This window comes from Carya illinoinensis, chromosome 15, assembly GCF_018687715.1.
Source record: "Carya illinoinensis cultivar Pawnee chromosome 15, C.illinoinensisPawnee_v1, whole genome shotgun sequence".
NCBI lineage: Eukaryota > Viridiplantae > Streptophyta > Magnoliopsida > Fagales > Juglandaceae > Carya > Carya illinoinensis.
The window spans coordinates 4135259-4163103 of record NC_056766.1 but is presented as its reverse complement, the minus strand read 5'-3'; the positions used below and the strand labels follow the sequence as shown (position 1 = coordinate 4163103).

At 34.5% G+C, this 27845-nt stretch overlaps 1 protein-coding gene and 1 long non-coding RNA gene across 3 annotated transcripts; both read left to right on the top strand.

Annotated features, from left to right (window-relative positions):
- Positions 1-2537: 2537 nt before the first annotated feature.
- Positions 2538-9141, top strand: LOC122297203 (putative wall-associated receptor kinase-like 16). 2 transcript variants are annotated; one of them, XM_043107183.1, is made up of 5 exons: positions 2538-2769; positions 3678-3759; positions 4587-5622; positions 5809-5937; positions 6488-9141. In XM_043107183.1, the coding sequence occupies exons 3-5, from the start codon at positions 4716-4718 to the stop codon at positions 7705-7707; spliced, it is 2256 nt and encodes a 751-aa protein (XP_042963117.1). In that variant the 5' UTR covers positions 2538-2769; positions 3678-3759; positions 4587-4715; the 3' UTR covers positions 7708-9141. The 2 variants fall into 2 exon arrangements, with proteins under 2 accessions (XP_042963117.1, XP_042963118.1); XM_043107184.1 differs by lacking the exon at positions 3678-3759.
- Positions 9142-22371: 13230 nt separating this feature from the next.
- Positions 22372-26856, top strand: LOC122297204. The gene is made up of 2 exons (XR_006238687.1): positions 22372-22654; positions 26385-26856. It is a non-coding gene; the product is annotated as an uncharacterized LOC122297204 (long non-coding RNA).
- Positions 26857-27845: the final 989 nt, after the last annotated feature.

The following is a 27845-nucleotide window of genomic DNA, read 5'->3' as shown; positions in this document are numbered from 1 at the left end:
AATCCAATAGAACAATAGAATCAATAGAACAGCTAAGGAGTAAGGAGTTTTTAACTTTGGACAAAAATAAAATAAGGGTACTTTTGTAATGTAATGTTAATTTTATAAGTTAATTTACAAAAATATCTCTTATTTTAAACATTGTAATGTAAGAGCACTAGTAGTGGCCTCAATAAATTTTAGCTAAAATTTAATTAGAAAATTCACTTTTATAAATTTTAACTAACTACTTTTTACTAAACCAAATAATAGACTCAATAAATCTTTCGTTATTCTTTTAAAATATTGATTTTTAACTTTCAAATTAGAAAGAGGCAAAATCAAATGATGTATGATAGGGAAAATATCAATAAATAAATTGCAAACAAAATCGCAGCGAATCAAGGAAAAAAAATCGCAGCCCACAGAAAGAAAAAAAAAATCAACCAAACAAAGAAGTGGTAAAAGAAAATAAAATCACATCATCCAGGCATAAAAGGAATCAAACAGAGAAGAATCAAACCGAATCCTAGCGTTGGCGTTTAGAAAGATAATTTTTTAGTCTAAAAATAATATTTGATCAGTCCCTTCAACTCAAATTTGGCCAGCCATATGATCTGAAATTAAAAATACTGTTTATTTATTAAGCCTACTACTATATTTTATTTGATATTTTAATTATTCTTTCACTAAAATTTAATTTTAACTAGTCTATTACTAGTGATCTAAAATGTTTTATATCATTTTCCGAGGAGAAATAACCACGTTGGGTACGGCAAACACAAGGAAGACCGAAAATTTATTACGTGTGGGTCACGGCGAGGAAATATTTAAAGTTACGTATTTCTTTACTTTAATCCAGAGGAGAGTGGAATATTTAAAGTTCTCGAGAAGCCTTGAAGGAAAAGTAGTGGGGCAGCTTATGAATGTGGCTAATATTCTAAAGAGATTCTGGACATCGAAATGCGAGGGATCATTGACCTACTCATGTGATGGAAGTCTGTGTTCCTCTAATGCAAGCAATTTTCCTGTACTTTTTCTATGCCAGTCCATCATGATGGAGAATTTTTGCTTATCCAAAATTATTAAACTGCCTTCATTCCTACTTTACTACTTTTGGCTTTCTATAAGACAATTTTTATTGGATCATTTGCTTTTTCGGTAAGCGTAGCATCACTCTTTTCAAAGTTACAAAACAGTTTTCATGTGCGAGGATCATTGACCTACTGTGATGGAAGTCTGTGTTCCTCTCATGCTTGCAATTTCCCTGCAGTTTCCTACTTTTGGCTTTCTATAAAGACAGCTTTTATTGAATCATTTGCTTTGTCGTTTATTTTTTTTTTTCTAGCCTTTTACAGACATGTGGAATAAAAGTAATTTGCGTTTACCTCTTGAGTACCCCATTTGCTGTTTTAAAAGTTCATAACTCCCTTCACTAATTTACGTACTTATCCCTAAATACTATTATTTGCTAATATACGAGCAATATTACAAAGGGTGGAATTAGTTTCTACATAAGAACAACACTCAACAATACATCCAGATCGTATAATTTCTAAAGAGTTTAGTTACGTACAAGTAAACTTACATATCAATCTGCGTACCAATATTTATGGCTTCATATTTAAAATTTAAATTGACACTATTTTTAATAAAACATACTTTCTAATCAATTATATCAGATGAGTGCACATATTAATATATAGAATTGCTTACTATTAGATTTTTTTCATTTCTAAATATAAAAAAATTCAAAAATTTATTATTCGAAAACTTTAAACCGGTGAAAAAATATAAATTTAATTAGTTGTACTGTATTATATTATTAATTAGAAAAAAGCTTCAAACCGGTCCAGAGTCCGTTTCACTCTTAGACCCACCAGTCAAATTGTAACACCTAGAGGACTAAGCAATGTTTTGAATACCGTACCGGATGCCGTACCGGTCAAGGCACTGGAACGAAATATTTCGGTACCGGTACCGTTTCGTGTACCGTTTCGGGATAGTCGATATATAAATAAATTATATATATAAATATATATATATTAATTATATTTCAAAATAATAATTTATATATAAATAAATTATACATAAATACATATATCTATATAAATTATAAATAGTTTAGTCTAAATTGGGGGTAAAAAAATAAATTTGTAGTTTGAAAAAATGACAAAAAAAAAAAAAAAAGGAAACCGAAATACCGGCCGGTACGGGCCGGTACATAGGCCGGTACAGGCCGAAATCTCGGCCGGTACCGGCCGGTACGGCCGGTATTTGAACCGGTACGAAATTACAAAATTTCTGTACCGGTCCGGTGGCCGGTACGGAATATACCGGCCGTACCGGCCGGTACGGTACGATTTTAAAAACACTGAGGTTGGTTTTGATAATGTGTAAGATGAAAATTTAAAATATTATTTTTTTAATATTATTATTATTTTAAAATTTAAAAAAATTAAATTATTTATTATATTTTGTGTTAGAAATGAAAAAAAATTATAATGATTAGATAAAATGAATTGAATTGAATTGGATTAGCTAACCAAACGCAGCATTAAACTTACGGTGGCTGCCTCTATTTACCCCTCTTCTCCCTTCTTCTCCTTTTCTCTGCCCTCTCCTCCCCGAAGCTCTCCCATCTTCGTCTCCTTCTGTTATGAACCTCATCGTTTCGCATCACCTTCGTAACAATCTTCAAGAGATATTCCCTTTCTCCCCGTCTCTGTTGAACCCATCTCCGTCAAAAGATTAATTTGGATCTGGAACCCACTCGAACCCACTTGATCTGTAAGTTGTTTATTTGTTTATTCTACATATAAAGTTATTTATCTTGTGATATATTGTATGGTTTATTCTGCTTCTAGTCAGTGAGTGGAAGGAGGTTATCTTGCCTGGATTGAGAGTGGGTATCTTGTGCAAAAGCCAGAAACTCAAAATGTATCTCTGGTGCCAAAGCCAGAAGCTGAGCTCTGATTGTATATTAAAACCACAATTTTCCATAAGATTTGATGCTTGCCAGTAATTGTTAATCATTGAGACAAAGGCATTCTGAAATTGATTTTTCGTCTTTCATCCACATGCATGCCTATTATGGGTTTTTTCATTGATGCTGCTATGTACATCACATCCTATAAATGCATACAACTGGATTTCAATTTGAAGGAAGAACTATGCAAATCATATATGGATATTTACATGTTCTGAGATAGTAGAAGCTGCCAGTATTTTTCTATCACCACAAATCGTATTCTAGAGGGAGAGAAAGAGAGCGACAGAGGGTGGGGGCAGAGCAGGTGACGGGGTGGGGGGAGGGAGGGAGAGGGGAAAAGAGCTGTCAAAATAAGATATTCACCTGTATGCGAGTGTAGATTGTAATTTGCTGGAACGCCTACGTGGCATCTTGTCATTGGCTTGTATAAATGAAGCGAAACACCCGACCGGCCTGGAGGCTCCTCTATTAACTAATAAAACACTTAAATTTGAGGTTGTTTTGTTTTTTGAAACGCGTGTTTTTCTATTATTTAAAAAAAGAAAAAATTTATATTGATAGCTGTGGAATGGTAGGCCCCTTCGGCCAGTAAGGGGGAAAAAGAAGAATAAATTGGCTGGAGGACACACAAGTATTGCTAGTTATATATCTTCGTTCTTATTTAATGAAACTGGGTTAATGTATAAAGTTCTTGAAAAAAACGTAGAGCGAAAGATCAAGAGAAAGCGTGGCAGCTGAAGGAAGCGTAGTGGCTCATGATAATCCAACGAGTTGCTCAAGAGCGAGAGGTGAGTATCATAGATCACCTGCTATGGAGAAAGTTATCTGATTCCCTGGAATTAATGACTTTTTCCTTTTATTGCTCAGAAAAAGACTCCGTTTTACTTTCCTGAAAATGAGGAGTCAAATAATCTAAAGGCTAAAGTATCTATTCATGAGAACACTGCCCCTTGCAGTCTTTCTCAGGTCTTGCTCTCTGTGTTCAATGTGTCAAAAGTGCAATGATTTGTTTATGGTTAGTCTGAAGTTATAACTGCTTGTTTTTGTCTGTTTCTCTCTTCTGCAACTCGAGCTGCTTCTTGTCAACATCATACAATTCTTCAATCTCAAATTCATGTTGTCAAGTACATCAATATCATTCTTCTTAGGTTGTGCAAGGTTAGATGTTTACAGCTAGCCATGGCGCCCTGCTTATCATGCTGCTGCCTGAATACTGCTGTTCTGGTTGTGGGGATGTACATGACCTGTTCTGCTGTCCTAGTCTTGTGCACGTCTAGTTGTATACTATTTAAGTATTGAGATATATATCTTGATCCATGAATAAATGTATAGCTTATAAATGTTTCTTTTGAAAATATTTTTTAAATTTGGAAATTTGATAAGCTTATTAAGGATACAAATCAAACATCAAAGCGAAATTAATCAACCCTCTAATAATAATAGAAAAGCTCGAGTTTTTCAACTTTTACTTTGGCTGAAGAAATAAGTTAAGCTTTCTTTTATATAATAAATCCTCCTACCAACCTACCTATCAAAAATAAATAAATCCTCCTACCAACCTGAAAATAATTTTATTGATTTATGTATTTTTAATGCTTCTTATTATCTACCTTAGGTCCTTTCTAACTGTTCATCAGCCAGACTTAAAGTCTCTCCACATCAGCTTCTTTTATAAGAGGGAGGCGCATAGAAAGATAAATTTATTTCAAATCGAAGCACAGAAAGACATAAAAGGAGGTAGGCCATGGCTTTGCATGGAAAGCTTTTGCAACAAGTAGTGCTGCTACTGCTAATTGCTGGGGTCCTAGTTTTAGCAGCATCTCAACCCAATAATCCGAGCTGCAACCGCACATGCGGATCTTTTAATATCCCCTACCCATTTGGCACAGGCGAGGGCTGCTACCTTGATCCATCTTTTCTCATTATCTGTAACCACTCTTTCCAGCCCCCAAAACCATTTCTGGGCGTTGACAATATAGATGTCCTCAACATCTCTCTTGATGATGGTGAGCTTCGAGTCTCAAACTTGGTATTCCGTCTTTGCAAATATAATAATTATCCGTATCAAGATGATGGGCCTAGTCTCCGCCGGCGCTTCTCTACCTTGCTCAACTTGCCGAGTTTTCGCATCTCACCTGAGAAGAACAGTATCTCTGCCGTCGGTTGTAGCTTTTTTGCCTCCATAAGTGGCTCGCAGGGACAACAATCAACGTTCATGGCCGGATGCGTATCATTCTGTGACAACGGTACCACTTTGGTTAACGGCTCTTGCTCCGGCCTTGGCTGTTGCCATTCTGCTATCCCCAAAGGAGCAACGAACTATAATTTGAATTTTGAGAGCATTTCCATTAATGGAACCATGTATAACGAATCGTGTGGTTTCAGTTTCATTGGGGAAACAGAGGCATACAACTTTTCCACCTTGGATTTTGAAAATTTAACAAACAGGAAGACTATACCCCTGGTGCTTGATTGGGCAATTGGAAATAAGACGTGCAAAGATGCTCGGGAAAATATGAGAAGCTATTTATGCAACGCAACGTATAGTAATTGTATCGAATCCAGCAAAGGTATTGGGTATATTTGCAAGTGCACCCCAGGTTATCAAGGGAACCCATACCTTCCTGATGGGCATGATGACAGTTGCCAAGGTAATTAATTAATGTTGTACTCATTCAGTTTACTTTATAAGTCTCTCTCTCTCTCTCTCTCTCTCTCTCAATTTTGAACTCATTTTGGATGAGAAAATTAATCAGTTGTTGTATTTGTTAAATGAGCAAACTATTAAGGCTGTATTTCGATGATGACGGGCTAGTTGTGGTGCTCATGTGTTTCAGATATTGATGAGTGCAAAGATAGTCCGAATCCCTGCAATGCTACTGCAACATGTACCAACACTAACGGGAGCTACAAATGTACTACTCGTGGAAAACTCAGTCAATCCATGAGCATCATTATTGCCCTGGGTATGTATAACATATATAGGAATGGTGCTATTACAGTACTACTCGTCTCTTTTATTTTCTTTTTTCTTGTTAATTTACTAACTACATATATACATGCATGATGGATTTGGTTTCCCAATTACCTCACTCACTTCCCATGCAATAATTATAATTTGGTCTAAAATGAACTATTTTGATTAATGCAAAAGTCTTTTAAGATAAGAAAATTAATGTTTTAAGATGGGTAAGTTAATTTGTAACCTTAGCTTTAGTATGAAACGTGGTTGAAATCCGCTAATGGAAGATATATCTTTGCTTCTCCAACAGTAACTAGCTACAACTAGGCTTTAAATCTTTCTTCTTTTTAATCATGATCACTAGCTAAGTACTTAAAACTCGAAACTCAACTATACTCCTTGTAGAACATTTTTATATATTACATATTGAAATACTTATCAAAGAAAATATATTACATATTGAAATCTTAACTTTGTTGAAGTCTTTGTTACTGATTGAAGGAGAAATTGAGATACATTCTATGTGGTTGAAATGCATGCTTGAACATTTACAGGTGTCAGCTTGATAAGCCTCTTGATCCTGGTTGTGGGAAGTTCATGGGTATATTCAGTAAGGCAAAGAAAAAAGCAAATAAAACTGAAACAGAAGTTCTTCCAACAAAATGGTGGCCTAATCTTACGACAACAACTCTTGAGTCACAAAGAATCTGTTGAGCCAACCAAAATCTTTAGCGCAGAAGAGCTTGAAAAGGCCACTAACAACTATGATAAAAGTAGAGTCCTAGGTCATGGAGGCTTTGGAACTGTTTATAAAGGAGTTTTATCAGATGATAAAGTGGTTGCCATTAAGAAATCCAATGTTGTTGATGAGAGCCAGATAGAGCAATTTATAAATGAAGTGCTTGTGCTTACTAAAACTAACCATAAGAATGTGGTTAAGTTAATAGGTTGTTGCCTTGAGACTGAAGTACCCTTACTAGTATATGAATTCATCACAAATGGGACACTTTATGACCACATTCATGATAAAAACCTATCATCCTCGCTCTCATGGGAAAAGCGTATAAAGATAGCATCAGAAACTGCGGGAGCCCTAGCATACATATATTTTGAGACTTCTATGTCAATTATACATAGAGATGTGAAAACTACAAATATACTTCTGGATGATAAACACACAGCAAAAGTGTCTGACTTTGGAGCTTCAAGATTGGTTCCTCTTGACCACACACAATTAACAACTGTGGTGTTGGGAACTTTGGGGTACCTAGACCCAGAATACTTCCATACTAGCCAATTAACTGAAAAAAGTGATGTCTATAGTTTTGGTGTTGTCATGGCAGAGCTACTAACAGGTGAGAAGGCGGTTTCCATGTTTAGGCCTGAAAGTGAAAGAAATCTTGCGATGTATTTTGAAACTGCAATGAAAGAGGATCGCCTACTTCAAATTATTGATGATCGCATTCTCAATGAAGGTAATTTTGAGGAAATAATGGAAGTTGCTAATATAGCAAAAAATTGTTTAAAGGTAAGAGGGGAGGATAGACCTAGTATGAAGCAAGTAACAAACGAGCTGGAGGGATTAAGACTTTCAGAAAAACACTCATTGAAAAAGGTTGATCCCGACACACAACAGACTAAACACTTGCCAAATGCACCTACACATTCTTTGGGAATTGATGTTGACATCGGTAGCTCTTCTATCAATACCACTGTTGCGGATGACAGCATGAGAAATCAAGTGGTGAAACCAATAGATAATGATGCTAGATAATTTGTTCACCCTCATCGAAGGCTAGCATAGCCTATCTCTTGTCGACATTCATCATGATCACCACTCATCGATAGCCATCCCCACTCATTTTCTCTGGTTGCTTATTTGCCCCTCACCACGGCCAACTAGTGCTACCTTACTTTCTCTTTCTGGCTCTCAACCCCCTTCTTTCTTCCAATCCGATCTCTTCCCAACCCCTAGGTCTCTCTCTCTCTCTCTCTCTCTCTCTCTCTCTCTCTCTCTCTCTCTCTCTCTCTCTCTCTCTCTCTCTCTCTCTCTCTCTCTCTCTAAGATTCTTCACATGCTTTCTAGCTTCACCATCTTTTCTTATCTCTCTAACCTGAACAATAACTTTCTAGACGTTCCTCTTTTGGGTTTTCTGCTCAATGAAAGGAAATTCGATCGGTCTCCTTGTATGCATGTTTTAAGATTGAAAGAATGTGATCATCATAGCTTTATCAGGCATGTTCATGTACGACGTGGTTCAATGCTGTGATATGTATATATTTGATATTCTCTTTTGAGTGATTTCAATGTAATGTACGTGTTCTATCTATTGATCCTTAAAGCTTTTCATGTGAGTATTTAGTGAAATGAATTATTAGCCTTTTCACACTTTACAATTAAAGCTTTTAGCTAAATCCTGTATTGGATTTTGTACCAGTACTGGATTTTATCTCTAGTGTTCATGTTTTTGTAGTTTGCTTTTTCCTTGGCGAAGTAGTGGAATCTAATTAATTAGGTAATTGCCTTATTTAAGGGTTCATAATTAATTTATATATATTCCAATAGAGCATGAATATTTCATACTTATAATATACGAGTCAATTGATCGAGAAAGGGCGCTTGCCGCTTTGGAGTGGTCCCGCCCCTAGCTAGTAGATACTCCATGAGTAAGGCACGATAAAAGTTACGCTCTATACGTGCATGCGACCACCGCCAGTGCCTACCATTGGCCTACTATGAATTTATAAGTATTTGAGAAACCTATATGTTGAAGATCTGTCAAGTTTTGTTTTTTTTTTTTTTTTTAAGTGAATGGGTGTATATGAAGATGTCGTTTATGGAGCACGACATTGCCCTTTTCATTATATTTGTATTTCAGTAATGGCATTTTTGTAAATATTTGATTAATGGCAAATTTGTAAATATGTATTTCTATATAAGGCAAGTGTGCCTTCGTGAATCAATGAGTGCAAGTTACTTTACTAAATTGAAGCCACAATCCTGGAAAAGAAACAGAAGGGGTTTTCAAACCCTAGTCTTACCAAAATCAAATTGGAGCTTGAGGAGAAGATTAAGTCTGTTTTATGGTATGGTTTCGTTAGAGGATAATACGATGAAGTCAATCCATATGTTGTGCGGTGATCAACGGTTGTAAGTGATTGTAAACTCAAGTTTTGATGCATTCTTCAATAATAAAGGTTCCTAGACTGTTTGTGTCGTGAATATAGACCATTACGGTCAAACCACGTAATTTCTTATGTTGATTTCGCATTTTTTTTTTTATTATTCTTGCTTTTATTTTGATCTTGCATGAGTATATAATGTGGTTTCAAGTATCTAACGTGTTTAAAATAGAAAACTAAATCAATCACATTAATCATATATTTTATTGGTGTTTTGGTTGTTTGTTGTTCAATATTAACTGTATATTACAATCAGTTACGTTAATTTGATTCTTTAAGTATTTATTTGTGAGAGGTCTGAAATTATAACACTATATATAACGAATGAAGAAAAAGTGGATCGTTAGACCTTATTAAATTAACAAAAGGGCTAAACTAATTAATATTCCAAAGTGGTGTGATGCTCAGCTAAAGGTTAGGTATAACGTAGGATGATAGATTATGGCCTACTATGAATGAAGTCACCCTCCTCTCTGTAATTTCCCATTTTAGTGCAATTTTTTATTTCAATTGATCTTGATTAATTATGGGAAATCTTTTGCTTTTTCAAAGTTATAAACATGATTTCTGACGTTATTCCTACTTTTGCCTTTGGGTAAGGGATCATCTTTTGACGGATAATTTACTTTCTCCTTTATTTTTATTTAGCTAGCCTTTTCCACAGTCCTTGAGTCTTAGGATTCTTTACAAGCTAGTTTGGATACTGAGTTTAGATCAGATGAATTGAGATAGTTTATGAATAGTAATGAGATGATTTGTAAATTATAGTGATCAGATGATGTGTGAATAGTAGTGAAATGGTTTGAGTTAAAATATTTTATGGGTTTTTGATAAATGAAAAAGAAAAAGTTGAATAAAAATATTATAAAATTAAAATATTGTTAGAATATAATTTTTGTTTTAGGATTTATAAAAGTTGAATTATGTTTTGTTTTTTTTTTTTTTTTGAAAGTTTGGAAAAGTTGTAATAATTAAATAATATTAAAAGAAAAGTATTTGTGTTTGTGGTGTTTATAAAAGTTATTGTAATTAAGTGATATTAGATTAAAAGTGCTTGTCCCTTTTATCTCAAGCCTTGTGGTTTGATTTATGTCTGTAATGTCCTTTTTATTAATAAAGTTCTTGGTTTGCTATAAAAAAAAATTAAAAGTGTTTGTATTTGTAATGTTTGGATATTGAGATGAAATGAGTTAGAAGCATCTCTTTATCCAAATCAAGCTAAGAGAGTTTTCTATTCTTAGTTTCATTGTTTCAAATTAACGCCGTCAATTCTTAGTATTCTCGATCATTTTTCACGTGAAGAAGATAAATCGATACCTAGGGCTATTGACGGAGTTGTAAAAGTAACTGTGTTGCCTTACATGCGTAGCTTCCCTTATTTGTCTTTGCAACCTCTCATGTCTTGTTCCAACTGCCTAATCAAGCACCAAGGGTACAATCTCTTTATTCTTTAATCTTCGAAAATCAAGGTAGGACAATTTGTATGCTTGTTCATCAAGATAAAATCGTAATCATTTTCATCTATGATCTTTGGTACAAAGCTGTCACTCCAGCTCTAAACATTTAAATTAAACTCCTTCACTCCTTTAGGGACAGAAGCCTGGCAAGAGCCAATACCAGAGAAAGAAATGTTGATGGTATCGTTGGCACTGTTGTTACAGAAAGTTAAGCATCCAGTTAAGAAGTATTTTTCGTGTTCAGTATTACCTCCTGTATAGACAACCGCTGCAGACAGATGTGATCTTGTTTTCCCTTTCTAAGATCCAAGAATTTGGTCGCTTTAACAAGGCAGAAATCTGAGCGTAGCTGATAGTTACAAAGACCTAGGATGCGCTTGAAATGCATCTTGAGTAGGGAGTAAGGCCCAGCCCGTTTCAGCCAAGACCCTTTAAGAGAGGTCCAGCCCACCCCTCCCAAAGCAACATCATTTTTGGCCCCTGAAACCAAACCCTAAAAATCACTCTTTGCCTCTTATCTTTCTTTTCCTCCTCTCTCTCATTCTCTACTCACTATCTCCCATTCTTTCTTGTGAAGTCCTCTGAACCTCCCATGGTCGGCAACCACCATTTTTATTGATCAAGCTGAATTGAATTAATGATTAGTCACATCACGCATGCATCCAACTTCCTCAAGGAAATCCATTACGATCGAGCTTGGATTATCATAGGTCCCATAACAAGAGCGCATTTAATGATAAAGAATATAAACTTTTAGAAGTAATATATATAGTTCTCCTTCAAGCCTAAAAGTTCAAGAATAAACTTCGCTTGCTCATACTTTATTCATGGTGGTGTAGGCACTTAAGTAGATTAAAATACATTATCACTTTCTAAAACACTAATTAGTGAGATTAAGATTTTCCTATTAATCAATTGCTTAATTACTCCCAACAATCCTAAGACTCTAGGACTTGGAAAAAGCTAGCTAGCATATATAATAAGAAACAAGAAAGCAAATGATCCGTCAAAAGATCCCTTACCCCAAAGCCAAAAGTAGGATCGAACAACGGAAATCATGTTTAGGACAATGCTGCTTATCGATGCAATAGACCGATCGCTATTTGTAATTTTCTTCTTTCAAATATTTTTTAAACATCTTCAAATGTTTTAAAAAATACAGAAATTTATTAATAATAACTTCCTTTTAAAAAAATAAAAATCAAATAACATCGGTTGGTACGTTTATCGGTTTGTTAAGCATTATGTATCATGTTTATAATTATGGAAATTAAAAGCAAAAGATCGATTTCCCATCATGAAGATCTGAGATAAAACAATATTGCACTAAAATGGGAAAAGCAAAAAATTCCCCATCATGATCCTACATAACCTTTCCCTCATGAGCACCACTTTGCAATTAATACTGGCCCTTTTCATGTTAAAGGTGCTCCGATCCACTTTTTCTTCATTCGCTATAGGTTTCTCAAATGCTTCAAAATTCAAATGAGTAATCATATGATTAGATAGTTGGGTAAAAGAATACAATGAAATTAATATTTCTCTCAATTATTAAATAATTTTAATATACAGACTAGCGGATGTCATGTGATTAGTAATTGAGAAATGATATTTACAATCGTTGAGTTGACAAATATTACGCAATCACTTTTAAAAAAAGTGAGTAAATACATGAAGACTTACATGAAGAAAATTAGTTTTTTAATTATAGATCTCATTATTTTTTAAAATAATTACGTAATATTTGTACATTTCATAATTATATATAGTATTATTTTTAAAAATTAATATTTAAATAAGTAATTGTAATGACATGGCATATATCGCGACCATAATCAAGCATTAATTGGGAATACTCTTTAAAGCTCACTCATGTTAGACTTTAATGACTATAAGGATGCCAAAACGACATGAGCTATATATTAATTAACATCATGCGTTGCACGACATGATCTCCAAATACTCCTTAACGCAATTTCGAATATTCGTTTTCGTTTAAATAATTCATTTCACCTTCCTTAATTAAATTGTTAATCCAATAAGGACATGAGCTATATCTCTTCATCCTATTTAGCATGGGGCAAGTAGGGTTTTCTTATTTTCAAAAAATTCTTATCTCATCTCATTTTAATCATTATAATTTTTTTAAATTTATATACAAAATAAAATAAATAATTCAAATTTTTTTAATTTTAATAATATTTTATTCAACTATTAATTTTAATCTCAACTTATCTCATTTTCAAAATTAAATAACGAATTGATAAAGATTTTATCATTTTTTCCAATTGGATCAGTACTGATTACATTTATCTTTGAACCTACTTGAACTCTTTAAAATCCATAAAAGGAGTGCAGCCGGGAGACTCTTAAGAAAAAGAGAGAGAAGAAAGAATTTTTTTAAGAATCATTTTATGATTGAACTCTTATTGGCGTAGGTGAGAAGCTGCTTTAATTTGGTCTGTCAGTCATAAATTCACATGATGGCCTACATGTTGTTGAATAATTTGCTTTTTATTCCACTGATCTTTAAAAGCCATAGTACCGCTAGAGGGAGACTTCTTAGGAAAAGAAAGAAAGACTTCTTTTGTTGTCATTATTAAACATTTAAATTATTGTTATACGTCGAAATCTATTGCCCTACCAGTCATAATCATTGCATTTATTTTTTTCTGTTTTTTTTCTACTTTTTCATTATGAGCATTTAAATTATTGTTATACATCGAAATCTGTTGCCCTACCGGTCATAAACATTGCATTCATTTTTTTCTGTTTTTTTTCTACTTTTTTTCTTTGGACAAGATATCTCCTATCGGATTAAAATTATTTGCATTTTTTTACGCCTCGTGATGTGTTTCCCTTCCTGATTTTGTGTTTTTTTTCATTTTTCTTTCACTTCGGAAAATATTTATTTGGTATATTTTAAATAGTACTAAAAGTTTTAGGTCTGGATTGATTACATAATATTAAAAATCTCAACTCAATTTATTATTATAATTTTTTAAAATTTTTATATAAAATATAATAAAAAATTTAATTTTTTCAAATCTCAATACAAAATTAATATTAAAAAATTATATTATAATAATATTTTATTCATTATTATTCAAAATATTTCATATTATCTCATATCATCTGTATAACCAAACGGGACCTTACACTTGTGGTCTAACAGCTAGGGGTGCTACCCGCACCATACGGTGCGGGGTAGCCCCCCCCCCCCCCCCCCCCCCCCCCCGCCCCCGCATGGGGCGGATGGGGAAAATCCCCTCTGTCCCCCGCCCCCAGTGTGCGGGGGCGGGGTACCCCGTCCCGCATGACGGGGTACGGGGTGGGGGGGGCAATCCGTCCGGCCCCCCGTACACGTCTTGTGGGATCTCGAATCTCGGCGGCCCACTCCTCGGAACTTCTTGCAATTCGACGGAGCCACCTTCAGTGGCCTCCGGCTGGCCGGACTCGATGTTGATCTCCTCGACTGCTGCCGCTGCGGCTGTTTCCCTCTGGTTGATGCCCACCGAGAGAGCAATCGGCATACAGAAGACCCACAATAAATAGCCCTTTTTTTAGGGTTAAAAATGACAAATTAAAAAGCAGAAATGGTTGGAACTTGGAACGGAACAGAAGCCCAGGAGTTTAAAGTCGGTCTTGGTGGAATCCCAGGTACCGCTTCACACGTTGCCGGCCCAAGAAATCATCGTCCTCATCGCTGGACGAGTCCGTGGCATCAGCGTCAGGGTGAGTCATGGGGATCGGAGTACGAAGGTAGGCGAGAGGGGCGGGGCGGGGGAAAAACGGACCGGGGGGGGTCCGTCCCCGTCCCCCGCCTCCGCTGGGGAAAAACCATACGGGCCGGGGGGCCCCGCCCCGGCCCTGACGGTGCGGATGCCCCTCCCCGCCCTATGCGGGGGCGGGGTGAACGGGGCGGGGCAGCGGGTAACGGGGCCCCGCTGCCCACCCCTACTAACAGCATCCTCAATAAGATTAATCAAATACTAAATTCATCTCCTATTTAGTTATTATACCTCAAAATATCATCACAATAGATTAATCAGAATCTAAATATTTAGACTTTTACTACAATAAACACCAAATCTATTTCTAAATTTGATTGCTACTGTAGTTTCATCAAATATTTATTTTATCTATTATTTCTCTCTCTTCATCATTCCCTTCGCCATTCTACTCAACTCCAACCATTGTTTTCATGAAAACTTTACTGCATACAACTCAATTAAAATAAATAATAAAAGGGTAAAAAGTGAGAACATAAAATAAATTAATATATATTTAGAAAATATTAAATATTTTTTTAATTATTAATTATTTTATTACTATATAATAAATAAATATAGAGATTTAATGTGAATAGTCAAAGTAAAATTTATTTTATATTATTTTATTATTATATAATGAAAAAATAGCTATTCCAATGTGACTTATGTGAATGGAATAACCAAAAGTTAAAATTTATCTAACATTCATCAAAAGTGTCATTTGGTTAATCCACTAAGGATGCTTTAAGGCTTTGTTCACTTTTATAAAATATCTCATCTTATTTAATCATTATAATTTTTTCAAATTTTCATACAAAATAAAATAAATAATTTAATTTTTTCAAATTTTAATTAAAAATAATATTAAATTAATATATTTTACACATCACAGACAAAACACCAAACAAACATAATAAATAAATATGCAAATGCATGCAGATAGTATATTGGATGACATGGCATAACACACCTTAGATAAAATAAATCAATAAAACAGTCATAAAGAGCTAAATTTTACAAACCAATTCCACAAGTAAACTTATCCTCCAATCAGGCCCAAAGCCCAACATCCGAATCAACTACATTTATTTTTATAACACTTCACGAAACTAAGGCCCATCACAACTAATCAGATTGCATAAACAAGCTAGTGTAAAAATAAATTTACATTTTAAGAAAATTCTTTGAAAATTTACTTACAACAACGAAAAGAGAAACTCTAGAAGATCAAAATGCGCAAGCACACAGTTAATGCCAAAGGTGACAGAGCAGCGGTGGACATTGTTTCCAAGGGCTGGCTGTGGGTTTCAAAGCATGGAAAATGAAGGAGGAGCTAAGGGGTGGTCGTGGCTAGGCATGGAGGGGATTAGGTCGCAGGTTGATAGAGCTGGTGGTAGCGGCTGGAGGCCATGGGTGGCGACAGATAGAGATCGTGAGAGGCAAACCTATGTGAGAGAGGGAGGGCATGCGTGAGAAGGGGATTGGGGCTTTGGGTGGCTAGGTTCGATGGAGGGAAAGGTCGCCGGTGAGATAGTGGTGCGGTGGCCGGAGGATGGTGGATGGCGGCGCTGGGTGAAGATCCATGGGTTCTTAAGTGCTATGAAGAGAGAGAGAGAGCTACGTCGTGGGATTGGGTTTGGTGGAGGTGAATAGCCGACATGAGGGGTAGCTAGTGGTGGTGGTCGGCGGGGCCTGGTGGCTCATAGCAGTGTGGGGTTGGGCTGCCGAACGAAAACACAAAGGGAGGTTCGAACAGGGAGGAAGGAGAGAGAGGGAAAAGGAAAAATGGAAAAAAAAAAACTTAAGGGCTTGGGTAATTAATCTCGACCCTTCATCCTAGGGTTCCCAATCTAATCCAATGGTGAGGAAAAAAACATAGAGTTAATTAACTCACAATAGATGAAAAGATGAGTAAAACACAACAACTTAGAAATATTAAAATAAAATAGTAAAACCCAACCATAAATATAATTTGAAATAAAAAGTAAATAAATAATAGACAATAATTAATAACAAAAAAGGGTACATTAAAATAAATTACACAAGTTAAGCAGTGATAACAATAAAATACTCTAACCAAAATAATAACAAATAATTTAAAATAAAAGAACCAATAAAAATAATTAGTAAAATAACATTTAAAAACACAAGGAAATTAGGGATATCACTCAAATGCCTTGTGATAGTACAGTACTTGTATTAGTTGTATCAAATACGTGTCACATAGTGATTTACTGAGAGAGTATAAATACATAGAAAAATAACATAAATGTTATGAAATCATAGAAAGAGAAAGCCATAACGTATTATAAAACTTTTAAAAGGAGAGAGAAAGAGATAGAGCTCAGAAAGGTTATGAAACTTATAAATTTCTTAAAGAATTCAACGATATATATAGGCGTACAAAGGGAACTATGCTAGCTTACTATGCTGCACTATGCTAACACTATGCACTATGCATATGTCGGCCAACTCACTATGCTAGTACTATGCTAGCACTATGCACTATGCATATGTCGGTCAATTTACTATGCTAGTACTATGCTAGCACTATGCACTATGCATATGTCGACCAACTCACTATGCTAGCACTATGCACTATGCATTTGACGACTAGATAAATGTGGTCATACAATTCAAGATAGTTTATAACACTTCCCCTTTGGATGACCATATTTAAAGAATATGCCTCGTTAAAACCTTGCCAAGGAAAAACCCTGTGGGAAAAAACCAATGGCGAAGGAAAAAGAGTACAGTATTCATGTGTATCGCCTAGTGCTTTAGGATTGCCTCATTAAAACCTTGCAAAGGAAAACCCAGTGGGATAAAACCTTAGCGAAGGAAAAAGAGTACAATCAGCACAAGTCTTCAAGACATTATTTCCCCTGAAAAGTGCATGATAACAGATCTTCAAACCTCCGCATTCCAATGTTCTGCATAATCTTCTTAAATGTTGCAGTTGGTAGTGCATGATAACAGGTCTTCAAACCTCCGCATTCCAATGTTCTGCATAATCTTCTTAAATGTTGCAGTTGGTAATGCTTTAGTGAATAAATCTGCCAGATTTTTACTTGACCGTACCTTCTTGATATCAATTTCAACTTTCTTCTCATGAATTGCAATGATCTTCTTGTGTGTATCTGAAAGATAACTCACATCTATACATCCAACTAACTATGGACTTGATCCATGTTGATAAAATAATCACAACTGGATCTTTCTGCTCATCACTACTCTTCTGGAGTTGTACTCTTCTAGAGTTCTTGTAAATAACACAGTTAGTAGAGAATTCATCAACATTAAACCGCTAACCTCATTTTTTAATAAAAACGGTGGCCAGCCTTTTAAGATCAGACAAGCACCGCGGATTTTCAACTCCTCTGTAGGTGTCAGGCGTGCTGTCAGGCACCGCAGCTGTCAGGCGTGCTGTCAGGCGCCGCAGAGCTATGAAGCTATATTTCATCTCTTTTCTCTTGCTTCACGAGAGATGCTGTATCATAATTTTCTCTATAAAAGAGATATTCAGCTCATCTTCATTCGCATCTCATCTTCTTCAATTTTCTGTAATCATACTGCATTTTTACTCTGCAATCTCTTTCTGCATTCTTATCCTATAATGGCTCAACGATCTTCTCATGGCCAATATATGAGGTACTTTGCACCTCGTTCATCAGCTGTACCTGCTTCTACCACAGGTGCTATTATGCAATATAATGATATGACTCATAGGTCAGATAATGAAGCTATCTATGAGCTTGTGAGTCTCGGTACCCGATACTCATCATCCATTGTCGCATTTTCTCAGCGACTGCAATCCAGAACTTGTGGAGTTAACAATCTCCACGAGAATATTTCTATACTTCAGCGACTTCTTCTGGAGTCAAACATGAAGATAGAATCAATAAAGCAAGAGAATAGGAATTTAAAATCCTTGCTTAAATCTTCTTTTCGATTGCCCACCCCTTTAGATAGGGATGCCATGCATATTCTTGAAGAACAAGAGCGTTTAAAGAATGAGGCAAAGTGCCTCAAATTTCTATAATTCTTGCTTCAAGATAATAAAATAATATTTCACAAATATTCATATTTGTGTTTCTATCTTTTGGTAGATGTTCTGTGTGCTCCCTTTTATTTCTTCTTTAATAATGCACACTTCATATCAAACCCATAATATGAATCTGAAATACTAATTGTATTAAAAGATGGTATTGCATGACTAATAACATCATCCATCTTCCCCTTGAAGCCGCAAGGGTTTCAGATTTATATTTCAAATATATGCAGTTTTTATGAGCTCTTCTGGAGCCTCAATGACATTTAAATCATATATATAAACTGCAATAATAGCTTGTTTTCATTTGAGTTTGGATTGCTTTAGATCATATAAGGATCTTTGAAACTTGATAGAATACATATTTCCAGATGTATTCATATTAGAAGCTTCAGACATTTTCTATCCTTCAGAGATTTTCATATAAATATCATGATCCAATGATCCATATAAATATGCAGTTAATCATGCATATCCAAACTCTCGGTAACTTTCAAGCTAATAAAAATCTCAATATGATTTCAACCACTTTAAAATCATATCAATACTGTTTCTTCGAGAAACTAACTTGTGATTTCTATATCACATTTTCATATTAAAAGTTTCAGGCTTTTTATATCATGTATATAAATATCCACTGATATTTAACAAAAATCACCTCTTTAGGTGTTTGGACTTCAAGTCCATATTTATCACATTTTACTTAGTGATATCAATTCTGCAGGAATTGAGAAACTGACTCGTGATTTATATATCACATTTTTATTTCCTTTCCATAAATACCCACTGACATTCAACAAGCATCACCTCTTTAGGTGTTTGGACTATAAGTCCCGATGCATCATATTTTACTAGTGAATCAATTCCGCAGGAATTGTTTCTTTCAAATTTGGCCAATATTTTACGTCGTATTCTTCGACGATTCTTGATTCACTTTCATCATTACTTCTGGTAATGTCAATTGCCATCTCATATGGAAATATATTGTCGACAACAATTTTATTTCTATCCATAATTTCTCCATTATTCATGAAATGTAACAAGATCTCGTTATTTTCAGGTACCTGTCCCTCTTCAAGGGAAGACATTTTCATGAAAAACCTCTTTAGGAGGTACTCTTCAAGAGTTTATATAGGAGAATTTTATACAGAGAATTTGGATGGACTTTATTGCTTGTTTTGTGGGTATGGCCTCTTCAAGAGCACCAAATTATTTGTGTCTTTCTCTTTTGAGATACTCTATCTTTTGTATCGATAAGTCTCACATGCCTTTATACATGTTTTTAGACTGCTGAATTTCTTAATTATCCTACAGGGACTTCAATCCTCGCTGGGATTTTAGCAGCTAGAATATGAGACATTTTTATTTTATTGTATCCAAAATTTAATTATCATCTGAACTTCTGGTTCACATATGATAATCAAGATAACGTCGAATAATTTCATCTTATTTGCTTCAAGCAAATTTTTCTTTTCATTTCTGGTGGTAAAACTTTATAGTAGAAGAATCTTCTGGTTCTTTTATGGACGTCCATATGAAAATCATTCGATTTATCGTAATTGATTTTGGATGATCAAGATAATCATGAAAAGATACAAATATTTTGAATCATATCACCTTTTGATGCATCATAATATTTGATTCAATAATTTGTATAATAACATCTCAAAGAGAAAGCTTACAGCTTTTCCAATACGAGCTTCTGGCCCAAAAAGATATTCATTATCACGTCCAATCTCTTAGTTTCTTTGAATGAAACGCATCATTCTTTTCACTTCAGGGAATATAATGATATAAATTCATTATCATTCAATTCAGGGAATGATGTAGATCTAGTAAGACGTGAATAATGATTCTTATCAAAAGCTTATTATTTTGCTCAGTCACTGATACAGATTTAGAATATATTGTGAACGTTTGTATTTCATATTGCTACTTCAGGAGCATACTGATATTGCTACTTCAGGAGCACATTCGAGACGTTCATTCAAATATATATTCTTTCCACAATTTCAATTATGCAACTTCAGGTGCATAAATCATAATGAGTTTTTGGTACAAGTATCACTCATATGAGATGCTCAATAAAATTATTGATTTAGGGCGATCCTTCAGGGATGCTCCATTTCCATTCTCAGATAAATCATATCATCAATAATTTATAACAAGTATAAAAGAATAAATAAAACTTTCATTACTACAAAACATTGCAGAATATAAAAATATTTTATAATAAGATAAAGGAAATACATTAATTAAAAAGGAACACTTTCATGATCAACTCTACCACTAGAATCCTCAAAAAAATCAGAAACATCAAGACTTGTAATATCTTCTCCATCTATAGAATCTAAAGCATATGATGGTTCAGTAAAATTTGTTTCAAATTTCTTTGTTTTTTCTTTTATAGAAGATTGATATAAGTCAACCAAGTGCTTATCTGTACGACAGATACGAGCCCAATGTCCAGTCATACCACATCTATGGCATCCATCTTCATCTTTCTTTAAAGATTTGTTTTGGGGACCTTTGCACTTCTCTGAGTTGAACCACTTTTGGTGGTATGGTGTATATCTATTATTGTCCCTTTTAGTGTGGTCACTTCTAGGACCTCCACTTCCATAGTTTTTCCTACCACGTCCACGCCCTCGTTTTCTTTGAAAAGATGCACCATTCGCTTCTGGGAATGATGTAAATCTAGTACCATTCACTTCAGGGAATGATATAGAACCAGTAGGACGTGACTGGTGATTTTTTAACAAAAGCTCATTATTTTGCTCAGCTAATAGAAGACAAGATATAAGTTCAGAATATTTTTTGAACTTTCGCTCTCGATACTGCTGCTGCAGGAGCACATTCGAGGCATGAAAAGTAGTATATGTCTTCTCTAACAAGTCATCATCAGTGACTTTTTCACCACATAATTTCAATAGCGAGCTAATTTTAAAGAGTGCAGAGTTATACTCACTAACACTCTTGAAGTCTTGCAACCTCAGGTGTATCCAATCATGACGAGCTTTTGGGAGGATTACAGTTTTCTGGTGTTCATATCTCCCCCTTAAATCATTCCACAAAATAAGTGGATCTTTCACCGTTAGATACTCAGTTTTTAATTCTTCATGAAGATGGTGCCGAAGGAAAATCATTGCCTTAACACGGTCCTGCAGGGACCCTTGATTTCCTTCTTTAATTGTATCTCCCAGGTTCATCGCATCCAGATGGATCTCAACATCAAGGATCCAAGATAAATAATTTTTTCCAGAAATGTCAAGAGCAACGAATTCCAATTTTGTAAGATTTGACATTTTTTACATATATAAATCAGGAATATAAAAATATATTGAAAAACTTACTTGAAGTTGAGGACTACTAGCTTCAAAATCGTCAGAACTTTCGTGCTGATAACGTGTTATGAAATCATAGAAAAGAGAGAGCCATAACGTATTATAAAACTTTTAAAAGGAGAGAGAAAGAGATAGAGCTCAGAAAGGTTATGAAACTTATAAATTTCTTAAAGAATTCAACGATATATATAGGCGTACAAAGGGAACTATGCTAGCTTACTATACTGCACTATGCTAGTACTATGCACTATGCATATGTCGGCCAACTCACTATGCTAGTACTATGCTAGCACTATGCACTATGTATATGTCGGCCAACTCACTATGCTAATACTATGCTAGCACTATACACTGTGCATATGTCGACCAACTCACTATGCTAGTACTATGCACTATGCATTTGACGACTAGATAAATGTGGTCATACAATTCAAGATAGTTTATAACAATAAAAGTATATTTTATTTCTATCGTGTCCACTCTCGTTCTTTCTCTTTCTCTGAACTTTCGTTTCTCCTCTCAATCTCAAGTACGGAGATTCACATTTCATGGTATCAGATAGTATCTTTCTATTTTTATTTCCACGTTTTCCACAATTTCTCAAGATTTCAATTTCTTGAAGAATCTTGATTTAGGTTTTTTTTTTTTTTTTTTTTTTTTTAGACATGATGTCTAATTCCTCCCATTCAAATCCTTGTGTTGATTCCTCTAGTCCTTATTTTCTTCATGATGGAGAAAATTCAGGATCTATGTTGGTTATATTGCTGCTTACGGGGGATAATTTTCATACATGGAAGAGATCCATGTCCATGGCCATTAGTGCGAAGAACAAAACCCCTCTATGAATGGTAGTCTCCTCAAATCAGCTAATGATGATCCTTGCTTGGTTGCCTGGATACACTGCAATGACATGGTAATTTCTTGACTTATCAATTCTCTTTCTCCAGACATTGCTTCAACAATTTTATTCATGGACACTACTTCTGATGTATGGAAAGAGTTGCATATGCGTTTTGCTCAAAGTAATCGCTCTAGGATTTCAATTAAGGAAAGATCTTTCAACTTTAATGCAAGAAAATCATTATGTTAGTGTATATTATTCTCAATTGAAGGGTTTCTAGGATGAACTATCGATTCTTAAACCATTAGGGGCATGTCATTGCAAACCAACGTGTGTTTGCATTGCCACAAAGTCCTCACTCAAAAATCAACAAGAAGACTATGTTCTTCAATTTTTAATAGGGTTGAATGATAGCTACTCTCAATTTAGAGAATAGATTTTACTAATGGAGCCATTTCCTAGCATTAGTAAAGTTTTCTCCCTAACTTTACAAGAAGAGAAACAGAGAGGTGTTTCTATGAGTAACACACAACATCTCAACACTTCTGCTGCCTTATACACTAAGGTTAGTGCTCCTGCTTCTATGTCCAAGAATGGTGGTAAATCTTTTGCTCGCAAATATAAAGTGATTTGCAGTCATTGTGGTTATAATGGTCACATTGTAGATAAATATTATAAGATTCACAGTTATCCCCCTAATTGGAAGTCTACCAAAGCCAAGAATTTCTCTTTTGGAGTTGTGAATCAAGTTAGTGCTTCTGTTCTGGACGCTGGCTCGATTGATCGTGCATAACTTTCAACTATACAACAGTAATGCCAGTAGTTGCTTGCCTCACTTCAAAATTAGGCTAATTTACTACCAACAACCATTTTAGATATCCAAAATCATGCTAATCTGTTAGGTAAAGCTTCTAATTCTTATTATTCTCATTTCTCTTCTCACGAATGGATCATTAATAGTGGAGCAACTAACCATATGGTATGTTCCACTTCTTTGCTTACTTCTTCTTCTTCACCTCTCAATCACTTAGTTAAACTCCCTAATGGAGCTATTGCACATGTAGCTCATATAGGTATTGTGCATCTTTCAGATTCCTTAGTACCAAAGAATGTACTATGTGTTCATGCCTTTTCCTTCAACCTCATTTCAGTTCATTGTCATGCTATCAATTCATCTTGTTCTTTCATATTCTTACCCAATATCTATCTTATTCAGGACCTACACTCTTGAAAGATTATTGGGATAGGTGAGCAAAAAGCTGGTCTATATTACTTGCTACAGGATTTTCTAGCTAGCTCAAAGATTGATGTCATTTCCTTTGGTTTGACACCCAAAGTTGCTTTTATCAACTTCTCTTCTTTTGATTTGTGGCACTATAAGCTAGATCACCTTTCTTTACCTCAATTACTTCTTCTTAATAAAACTATTCCTTCCATAAAGCTATCCAAGTCAACAATTCTCCTTGTACAGTCTGTCCCTTAGCAAAACAACACAGACTTCAATTTCCTTCAAGTCAAAGTGTATCTCATTTTCCTTTTGAAATAATACACTGTGATATATGGGGTCTCTTTTCGATATCTTCTATTAATGGCTTTAGATATTTTTTAACTATTGTGGATGATTATTCTAAGTGCACATGGGTCTATCTCATGTGTCATAAAAGTCAAACAAGGCATTTTTAACTTTCCTTCTTCGCCTTAACAGAGAATCAGTTCAATAGAACAATTAAACACATTCAGTCTGACAATGGTCTTGAGTTTCATATGCCTGAATTTTATGCTTCTAAGGGAGTTATAAATCAAAAGACCTGTGTATAAGAAACACCACAGCAAAATGGGGTCGTAGAGAGGAAACATCAACACTTATTAAATGTAGCTAGATCTTTAAGGTTTCAAGCATTTCTACCTCTTAAATTCTGGGGTGAATGCATCTTGACAGCTACATATTTGATAAATAGAACTCCTACACCTCTTCTTTCCAATAAATCTCCATATGAAGTCTTGTTTTCTAAAACACCTTCTTATTCCTATTTACGAGTGTGGGTTGTCTCTACTTTGTTTCCTCCATATTCAACCATAGACATAAACTTGATCCTCGTGCTAAGAAATGTCTATTTCTTGGATATCCTTTTGGTGTCAAAGGGTATAAAGTATTTAATCTAAATACTAATTCTTTGTCTATCTCAATATATGTATTCTTTCATGAGAATATCTTCCCTTTTCAGCTTGGTTCTTTTTCCACTCCAATTTCTTCTTCTTCACATAGATCTCTTGTTTTACCACATCCTATCCTTGACATTTCCTCATCTTCTCTTACTCCTGCATATATTCCTAATTCTAATTCATCTGCAGATTTTGTCTATTCCATAGAAAATGTTACATCTTTTTCTTCTTTTCCTTCTTAAGTTATCGGACAATCTTCTAGAGTTTGTAAGCAACCATCTTTCTTGCAAGATTATCACTACAGACTAGTTAACACTCATGCCTTTTCCAATCCACCAAATGCAAGACATGGTAAGACAGCTTCAATTGCTTACACACTCAACTTTATTTTGTCATATAACAAACTTTCTCATTCTTATAAGTCTTTAGTACTTTCAATTTCCTCTTATTTTGATCCCAAAACTTTTAGACAAGCTATTCAGCATGCTCATTGTCGTGATGCCATGGCTGCAGAAATCTATGCCTTAGAAAACATTCATACTTGGTCTCTTACTTCTTTACCTAATGGAAAGCAAGTGATATGCAGTATAAAATCAAATATAAGTCTAATGGCAGCATTGAGAGGTAGCAGGCAAGATTGGTAGCTAAGGCTATACTCAAATTGAAGGTCTTGATTTCCAAAAATTTTTTTCTCCCTTGGCCAAGCTAGTGAGTGTTCGCTGTCTCTTGGTTGTTCCAGCTTCAAAGAATTGGTTATTTCATCGATTAGATGTTAATAACGCCTTTCTTCATGGCCATTTGGATGAAGAAGTTTACATGAAAATTCCTCCTAATTTTTCTAGACAGGGGAAGCACAGTGTATGTAAACTGAATAAATCCTTGTATGTCATCGACACAACTATTATGTCATCGACATAAATCCATGCCAAGTTGTCTTTTGCCTTACTTTCTTATGGATTTGTTCAATCTCAAGCCTATTCTCTCTTCACTCTTCAAACTTGAACAACTTTTATTGTTCTTCTAGTTTATGTCGATGACATAATAGTTGCTGGAGATCATTTGTAGTCCATTTTGGATTTAAAATTGTTTCTTGATCAAAAATTTAAGATTAAAGATCTTTTAGATTTGAAGATTATTCTTGGCCTAGAAGTGGCATGTTCAGTTAAGGGAATTGTTTTGAACCAAAGAGAATATGTTGTTGATATTTTGGAAGAATCTGGTTTTCTTGGCTCTAAGCCTTTAAGTTTCCCAATGCAGCGAAATATCAGATTAAGCAAGGATGATGGTCCCCTTTGGACAAATGCTTCTCTTTATCAAAGACTTATAGGTCGTTTGGTTTATTTTACTATTACTCGACCTAATCTAGCATACTTTGTGCAAGTGCTTAGTTAGTTTATGGATAAGCTGAGACAACCTCATTTAGATGTTGTGCACTGAGTTCTCATATACAAATAATCTCCTGGTCAAGGTTTATTTTTTTCAGCACATACTTCACTTCATCTTAAGGCTTTTACTAATTTGGATTGGGCGAGATGTCCTAATTCTCGTAGATCAGCAACTGGATATTGTGTTTTCTTGGGAGATAATCTTATTTCCTGGAAATCTAAGAAGCAACCGACTGTTTCACGCTCTTTTGAAGAAGTTGAATACAAGGCGATGGCATCAGCTACATGTGAATTGACTTGGCTCCTTTTTCTACTTGCTATCTTATGTATTTCTCATTCACAGCTTGCCCTTTTGTTTTGTGATAACCAGGCAGCCCTTCATATTACTTTTGATCCGGTCTTTTATGAAAGGATTAAGCACATAGAGATCAATTGTCACCTGGTTCATAAGAAAATTCAAGCTGGCAACATTAAAACTCTACAAGTTCCAAGTCCTCATCAGCTAAGTGATCTTCTTACTACGCCTCTTGGATCGGTGCAGTTTCATTTTTTACTTTCTAATATGGGTGTTATTGATCTATACACTCCATCTTGAGGAAGAGTATCGGTTGTATAAAAGACGTGTCACATAGTAATTTATTGAGAGAATATAAATACATGTATCTGTACATGAAGACATGTCAACAATAGAAAAATAATAGAAATGTATATTTTCTTTCTATCGTATTCACCCTCTTTCTTTCTCTTTCTCTGAACCTCTCTTTCTCCTCTTGATCTTGAGTATGGAGATTCACATTTAAAAAAATACTTGTAGAATATAATATGGATAATAAGAGAGAGCTGGTTGTCTGACACTTTCTAATACATGTTTTTCTTTTGATAAAATAAAAACATAAATACAAAGAATAGTGGGATAGAAGTCTAAGATCAAAAGGGGGTGATATGTTGGATATAATATTTAGGCAAGGGAGCATGGTCCATGGATTCCTCCTCCTTTTGCTCTATGTATTCAAGTGGGTTATTATATCTTAAAAAGAAAACCTAGTTAGTTATTAAAGAAATTAAGATAAAAATCTAGAAAACATGCAAAATCAACTTTATATATATACACTACAAGAAATTTAATTTTTAGGGACGAAATTTCTTTGGGACGAAATTAATTTCGTCCCTAAAAGTACTTTTCTGAGACGAAATTTTAATTTCGTCTCAAAACATGGAAAACCTTATAAATCCGTTCGAACTAAAAAAAATTAGTTCGAACTTGAGATTCTGAGACGAATTAGGTCGTCTCCAAAAATCTATGCCGTTCGAACTAATTAAATTTAATTCGAACAGAAAATTAATTAATTCGAATGCAATATTATTTGTTCGAATTAGTATTAACGTGTTCGAACGGTATTATTTAATTGAAAAGATATATTGTTAAAATTGTAAGAATACATATTTTTTCTATTAATTTTTTATCATTTCCAAAGTAAATAAAAAGTTCTATATATTATATATTATGATTTACAATGAATTAAAATATTTACAAATTCATAAATAATTAATTTTATGTAATTAATTTAAAAATATTTTAGTTAACTAAATATTAATTTAAAGATAGTGTCATTTTTTCAATTATCGTGAACACTAAGTATAATGAGAAGAAATGTGTTATTAACAATAAAGAGGCTAGCAAACACTAAAAATAAAAACTATACTGCATTAATTAC